Source organism: Falco peregrinus, chromosome 2, assembly GCF_023634155.1.
Source record: "Falco peregrinus isolate bFalPer1 chromosome 2, bFalPer1.pri, whole genome shotgun sequence".
NCBI lineage: Eukaryota > Metazoa > Chordata > Aves > Falconiformes > Falconidae > Falco > Falco peregrinus.
In genome coordinates, this window is record NC_073722.1 from 113,657,413 (window position 1) to 113,665,163 (window position 7,751).

General features: G+C 54.9%; 1 protein-coding gene across 2 annotated transcripts; it reads left to right on the forward strand.

Moving 5' to 3' along the window:
• Nucleotides 1–1,460: 1,460 nt before the first annotated feature.
• On the forward strand, nucleotides 1,461–7,487 carry AANAT (aralkylamine N-acetyltransferase). 2 transcript variants are annotated; one of them, XM_055797398.1, is made up of 4 exons: nucleotides 1,461–1,597; nucleotides 4,958–5,255; nucleotides 6,053–6,207; nucleotides 6,594–7,487. In XM_055797398.1, the coding sequence occupies exons 2-4, from the start codon at nucleotides 5,099–5,101 to the stop codon at nucleotides 6,897–6,899; spliced, it is 618 nt and encodes a 205-aa protein (XP_055653373.1). In that variant the 5' UTR covers nucleotides 1,461–1,597; nucleotides 4,958–5,098; the 3' UTR covers nucleotides 6,900–7,487. The 2 variants fall into 2 exon arrangements, with proteins under 2 accessions (XP_055653373.1, XP_055653374.1); XM_055797399.1 differs by lacking the exon at nucleotides 1,461–1,597 and adding an exon at nucleotides 4,405–4,645.
• Nucleotides 7,488–7,751: the final 264 nt, after the last annotated feature.

Here is a 7,751-nt window from a genome sequence, read left to right on the forward strand (position 1 = left end):
CAATTATGTGGGTATTTACACGAGTTTGGGAGAGAAACTTTCCTGATTGTGCCACTCAGGGGAGGAACCCTGATGCCACCTGTGTCCCCTGTGATGGCAGACTGAAGGCTGCAGCCACCAAAAGCAGCTTAATCACCCTGAGCACTGGAATAACAGGCACTGAAGCAGGGACTGAGGCAGAGTGTGGCACAGCTGGGGAGCCCTTGGGCTCTGTGTGTGTTACTTCATTTCCAAGTCGTGGAGGGTGGGGGGAGACACATACGAGTCATGATTCATCTGCCTCCCACGTGTTGCCCCTGGCTGCAAATCCTAGCCAGAGATAATTGCTATCTTCCTTAGTGGGCATCCCAGTGGAGGGACCAGCCTGGCTGTGGGGCCAGAGTGGCAGCTTGGGGTTCTTTGAAGATGCTGAAAGAGCTGCTAAATATGCAAATCTCAGCACACTGCTGTGGCTCTCATTTAATGGAGTTTTTGACCCTCTAGCTGTGTAGGGGCAGAGACCCAGCTAAAACCACTGAATGCAGCACCCTTGCTTGACTATTCCAGCCACAGGCCAGCCTTTGCTCTGCTGGGCTCAGTTTTAATGGCAGCGAGTTGCTTTGAAATGCCATTTCTGAAGAGCAGAAAAGCTACTGGATCATATTTCTGTTATGAGTCTATGAAAAAAACTTAAAAGAGGGAGATAAGGGTGTATCCCCAGGTCACTTTGCCCATGGCTGGAAACTAAAGCAGGTCCTGAGCAACCCTGGAGATGTTGCCAGTGGAGCAAAGCCAGCTCTGCTTCCTGCCTCCTGCTTCTTTCAGAGCTGCATCTGGTTCATGATGATAATGATGATGCCAACATCATGCTCCTGCCTGGGATAATCCCCCTTTTATTACACATGTCCTGACGTGGACAAATATTGCTGGCTTTGCCTATTTGGTTTCTTATGTAATAGCTGGCAGGGACCGAGGGCTGCGTCAGGGAGAGAGACTTGGTCTTTGGAGTGAGCTCCTTGGGGCAGATACCTTCCGTCTGGCCCCCCATCCTACAAGGAGGCAGCAGATTCCCCTGGGAAATACGCCACTGCTCAAGCCCAAGCGACGATCACCCCTGGCACGATCAACAGGCTCCCCATCCTTGCCACAAAGAAAGCTCATCCACTCTTGGCAGGGCTGCCTTCAGCTTCCTACAGGCTCCCGATGCCATCAGAGAGGTTTGGTCAGGCACAGCGCGTTGCTTTCCTTTTCTAGCTAACTCCTCTGCTGTCCCTGCCCAGCCCACAGCTGGGACTCAGCGCAGAGCAATCAGCTAAATGCTTTATCCCTCTGCAGGCAGTCTTGGCAGGGGAAAAAAAAAAAATAAAAGCCTGATGGGATCCTTTTGCTGGCCTGTCACCTTAAAGCCTCTCACCTCTCTCTGTCTTTCATCAGAGTTATAAACTCCTTAGGGTGTCATCACGTGCTCCATAAATAACAAATATATATAAGGAGGGGCTGTGGAGGCTGCAGCAGACAGAGGAGGGGAGGCAAAAGCCCAGGTCCTCCTCTCCTGCCAGCTGCGAGACAGCACCACCGGAGCCAGGTGGGCAGAGGAGCGGCGTGGGGTCCCCATCCGGTAAGCACCCACATTTCTGTTGCATCCCGGTGGTACTTACAGCTGGTGTCCCAAGACTGCTGTGACTTGCTGACCCCAGTATCCTAGGATGGGGGGAATTGCCCCGGAAGGGTGGGAAGTTGGTGCATGGAGCTTAGCTTGCCTGAAAAGTGACTGGTGGAGGTAAGAGTGTGACTCTCCTTGCAGCCCACATCCCATCCCTACACTTCCAACCCATGCTACCAAACGCTGGGTGTAGGGACCCTGCTCATTAAAACCCTCCATGCTTGGGGTGTGGGAGGAACTTGAGCTCTTTTGCAAAGAATATTTGGTTTCAAAATTGGGTGAATAACTCCTTATTACCAACTCATTTAAGAATTCAAGCTCCAAATCCAGGCAGACATTTATAACATAATTAAAAGATGCTGTCAGGGACATACTGCAGACTTGCCTGTTTGTTTACACGTAAGCACCTCTCTGGACCATGCAGATGCTTTGATCTCTAGTGCACAAACACAAATGGGGGGGAGGGCGGGAAACGTATGTGCAGGGCAAGCTTCTACACTGCTTACATATAGGTACATATAAGCTACATATGCTTACACATACTGCTATGTACTTATAAATGTATTGGGCTCATCTCGGGCAGGTCTGGTAAGGGATTAGAGCACAAAAATTACCTGGAGGTCTAAGTGACTTGAACAGTATAGAGGAGGCTGTGCTGGAGCACTGGAAGACAGATGTCTCAAGTCAGGGAGAGAGGATTTTCCTCCTCCTCACCCTGATTCTTACTTACTCTGTGAGCTGGGGTGAGTTTCCTTCACGTCTGCAGTTCAGATGCTTCCCCAGTGTATCAGCAGTGCTGGTACCCCCATGGCCGTGCAGGGCCTGGGGTCAGCTCTGGGGAATGGGCTGGGAAGGACAGCTGGTCCCTCTGCACTCTGCAGGTCCTGTACATCCCCCTACTCATTAAGACCTTTGCATCTGTGGGGAGCTGAGAAGCAAAGCAAGAAGCTCATTTCCAGGAAAAAAAAACCCACAAATATATCATCCCTCCAGCTGTGTAACCTGGGTTGCCAGGAATAAAGTGCCAGAGGGGAAAAAAAGCAAGGACAACAAGGAACAGCCTTTCCCCATCATTGGCTTCTGCTCTGTGCTCTTGCTGGCTGGGGTCTCAAGAAATTTCTAAAACTAGCTGAAGGGATCTGATTCTCCTTTCCTGGTTATCTCTAACAGGAATGGAGCAGCCACTTGCACAAAAGGCCTTCCACCCTCCAGCTCTGTAGATGTCTCTGGAGACTTCCCACCATTCAGTTCTTTCCAGCATTCATATGATCTGGGATAAAGACTTGCTCTGGGACAGTGAGCTGTTTAACGGTGGCTATTGGTGAGCAACATCCCTGAGCAACCTGGTCTAGTTGATGTCCCTTCTCATTGCAGGGGGGGTGGGCTAGATGGCCTTTAATGGTCCCTTCAACCCAAACTATTCTATGATTCCATGATCCTGCTCTGTAATTCCCATGGCTGCTGAAAGGCCAGCCCTGCCCAAGGCCATATACTCAGCTGGCCACGCTGCCCTGTCATCCCTGCACAGCCATCCCCTGGTCTAATTCAGCAGCATCCCCAGAACCAGCCCCACATGCTCAGCACCACCCAGGATCAAACCACCACTGCATTTTCTAGGTGACCTGAGCCTACTCCCTTACCTGCTCTGGCATTTATCCAGGTGAATGAGCCCCTAATCCAATTAGCAGCATGAGGAGTTCCAGATGATTTGATAATAAGCTCTACAAACACCACAACCCCCCAGCACCCCACTCCCCTACACAGTTTCTGGCAGCATGAACCACCCATTCCCAGCACCATTTCAGTTAGACCTTGGTGACTAGAATAGGCACTGGTGATGCTAAATAATTCCCCCACGAAAGAAAACCCTTCTTCCTGACGGACCTGATCCCTTAGATACATACCCACTGCAAAACCAGCAATTCATTGAAAACAAATCACACCACCCCATCTCACCTCAGACTGGATAAAACAGGCATTTCAAGCACCCAGCCTTTGGCATTTCAGGATGGAAAATTCCCAGCTTGCGCCGGTTCTGCCCTGTGCAATGTTTGTGCTGGTAATGCTTTTGTTTCTATAAATCCTATTAGCTGGAGGCAAGCCTATAATTAGCAGGGAAAGCTGGCACCTCTCAAGCAATAATCGAAAATGACCTGGCTTTGCATTGGCTTTGCTGCAAATTGCTTGAATATTGGGCTGAGCAGGGATGGATGGATGGATGGCTCTGGGAGCAATTCCCACTATTTCTGCCTGGGGGATGTTTGTGTTTAGTAAAGTTATTAGCTCAGTTTTGTGGTTATCCCTGGATTTATTAACCTGGTTCACTCACACATGAAACCAGGGGCAGATTGAAGCTATAGGCTCTGATCCAGGTTGAGGGATTTGGCTGGACAGTGCAGGACGGGCGCTGTTGGATGAGCTCGGGGAGCTTGGGTGCTGGTGACCCTCCTGGGGGAACCGAGGATTCTGGGGTCCCGTGTCGCTGGCAGCACATCCTGGGAGGGGCTGTGCCCAGTGGGATCACGCTGCCCAGAGTTCCTGGGGCAGGGGGCAAAGCCTGGGGGCACCTCACCCAGGGAGGACACCTGAGGCTTGCAGCCATAGGCACCCCAATCATTCTGCCATGGACCCGTCTCAGCTCAGTTTGTGAGCATGGACGTGACCTAAGAGCCAACAGGGTTTAAGCTGTGTCGCTTACCCAATGAGTGAGCCGGAAAAGGGGGTAAATCCTGGCAGCTCAAGCTGGCTCTGGGAGGTGGCTCCAGCTGCCTAATGTGTCCTGACGTCCACCTCAGTGCACGCATGGTGGCCTGGCACCAACCTCTTGCTCGCGCACAGCTGTGCTGCACCAGAAACGCAAAAGCATCTCAGGAAGCTTTCACCCAGAGATGCTCATTTTGCAGCCTCTTGGTTTCCTGCAGCCACATCCCATCCTGCCTGTCCCCAGGACTGGGACTTGCCCCAGGACTCTCCTGCCTGTCCCACTTTGCTGGGAAGTGCTGGGTAAGATGCTTGGCCTCACGCCTGCTCCCCCTGCTCCATCTCTAACAGCCTTGTCCCTGCTCTGTCCCACCACCCAGACCCCCAACTGGTCACCATGCTTTTGCCCCTCTGGTCCCTGGGGCCATGGGGTTGGTGCAGCCCATGGCTGATGCCAGCTCCCCCGTCCCCAAGCACCGGCCCTGGCTCACAGCAACAGTAGGCTGGCAATGAGGTCACTGTGAGCAGGTATTTGCTGTACCTATCTATATATATACACACACATATGTATAGGGAAAGGGTGGCAACCAGCCTAATCCTGAGTGTGATCAACAGGTATTTTTAGCAGCTAAGAGCACTGGAGAAGATTGGCTGAAATAAAGGGTGCTGTGCTGCCGCTGGGACCAGGACCCGGCAGAAGCTGCCCTGAACAGACGGAGCTGTGGGAAGCTGAGCAGGAGAAGGAGGAGGACGACGATGCTGGCACTCAGCGCATTGCCTTTCCTGAAGCCCATTCACCTGAGGTCCCCCCGAAGCTCGGCGGGGGGCCAGCGCCGCCACACACTGCCCGCCAGCGAGTTTCGCTGCCTCAGCCCCGAGGATGCTGTCAGCGTGTTTGAGATCGAGCGGGAAGGTAAGGGGCTGCCCAGCAGAGGTCCTGCCTGGTGACATTGGCCAGAGATGACACATCCCCTTCCCTCTCTAGTCCATCATGCTCCTTGAGGCCACACCATGATGGCAAACCCCTGACGTGTGCCCTAATGGGTGACATGGGAGGGAACCAGTAGCTGCGACTTGTGGCCAGGCCACCTTGGGCTGCCTAATGAGGTGGGGGAGGCTGTGATTAACGAGCTAGAGAACCATGACCCCCAGCTCACCCAGGGTGGGGATGGTGGGAGGTGATGCCCTGGGCTCAGCAGCCTGGGGTGATCCTGGAGCAGGACCAGGTGAGCAAGGGGCAGCTCCCCCAAAACAGCCCTGCCAGAGCCAGTGGGCAGGATAGGAGAGAGAGAAACATGAGGAAGGACAGCACGCTTTGCCTCCTGTTGCACAGGGGCACTTTGAAATGCACCCTTGGCAACCTTCCTCCCTCACCTCACCCAGATTCCCCCCAGCCCACTTCTCCTTCCTCTCCAAAGGGCAAGGGCAGCTGGGAGATGCCAGGAGGGATGATTCAACTTGGCCCCCACTGCTGTAGCCCTGGAATCAGCAACAAGCCCCTGGGCCCTGGGGGGTCTGCCTCTGGAGGAGCAGAGCTGCTCCCTGGAGCCATCCATGTCCCTTAGAGCTTCTTTAGACCAAGTAGGCAGCAGGACAAATGCCACCGCTCCTGATCACACCCCACTTCCCCCGCTCCATTGGTGCTGGGGAGTTTTCTGGGTCTGGGTGTCCTTAAGCCCCCTTCCTGCACTCACTGCCACCCCCCTCCAGCCTTTATATCTGTTTCTGGGGACTGTCCCCTCCACCTGGATGAGATCCGCCACTTTCTGAACCTGTGCCCGGAGCTCTCCCTTGGCTGGTTTGAGGAAGGGCGGCTTGTGGCGTTCATCATCGGCTCCCTCTGGGACCAGGAGAGGCTCAGCCAGGTAAGAGCCAGACCCTGTTCTTACCAGCTTGTGCACTGGGAGAGGCACTGCCAGAGCCTGGGGATGGGGAGAAGCTCCTGGGGCCCCAAGGCTGCTCACTAAGTCTTCTCCCAAGACTGACTGCTACAGGGCTGCTCTGGTGGAAATGAACTTTTGCATTAATTAATTTTACTGATGCTGTTAAAAATATGCCAAGTAATTCCCCTCAACATTCATTCTAAAATTAAAAGGCCTCCGAGGATGATGGTGGGAGGTAAAGGGGGATGGCACTGGGACCCTTCTTCCTTTGGGGGAGGATGCAGACCCTGGTTCTTTGGGGTGGGGAATGAAGGACTAGCAGGATGGGACCCCCCTGGTCACACTAACCCCCGCTCCCCACTTTGCAGGCGGCGCTGACCCTGCACAAGCCGCTAGGCACGGCAGTGCACATTCACGTGCTGGCTGTGCACCGCACCTTCCGGCAGCAGGGCAAGGGCTCCATCCTCATGTGGCGGTACCTGCAGTACCTGCGGTGCCTGCCCTTTGCCCGGCGTGCCCTGCTCATGTGCGAAGATTTCCTTGTACCCTTCTACCAGAAGTGCGGTTTTGAGGTGCTGGGGCCCTGTGAGGTGACGGTGGGGGAGCTGGCCTTCATCGAGATGCAGCATCCTGTGAGGGGACATGCCTTCATGCGCAGGAACAGTGGCTGCTGAGTGCCTGCAGTCCAGGCCTGCTGGGAGGGGGGGCTGGAGAGAGGTTAGGGGGCAGGTACGAGGCTGCAACCCCTCTCCATCCCCACCCATGGCTGTACATCTTCCCTGGCTGGCCCTGGCCACATCTGCCTTGCCAGATCAGCCTGGTCCCACCAAAGCCCCACAGGGCTGGGGACAGAATTCCTTGGTCTGGCCCCGCTGGCAGCACCAACCCCCTGGGCTCCGCTGGCACGCCTGGGTGGGCTGCATGCCCCACGGGGAGGCAAAGGCATTGTCCTAGGAGCAGCTGGGGGGGGCTTTTAATTGGCATTTAAGGGCTCTCTCAGCCACACTTGGCTAAGACACCCACCAGAGCCTATACACACATGCCTCAGTCCTGCACCCCCTTAAGTGAAGCACACCACGGCCAAGCCTGTCCTGAGCAGCCCCCAGCCCAGGCAGGGATCCCAGCTGTTGTCCCCTGCCCACAGGCATCTTACCAGACCCCTAGGAGCAAACCCCCAGCCACTGGCTGCCCCCAGTCACACATTGCAGAGCCTCCCTGGGGGGCCAGTCTAAACCAGCCCCCCTCACCCCAGACCCACTACTGGCCCAGGACAAGCCTTCTGCCAACACCTTGGCCTGTTGTGAAGCAGCAAATAAAGACATGGCGGTGGTTTCTATGCAGCCTGTGTGCGTTCCTGCCCTGGTCTGACTGCCACAAGGGGACATCCACCACCCTGGGGGCATCTCAGCTTCGAGGGAGATGGGATACAGGCAGGGGTGGCTCTGCACTTAGGCAGGGTCAGGAGGGTCTATGGGTCTTTTTGCTCCAGCTCTTCGGCTTCCCCTTGAAATCCTGCCCCCTCCCAG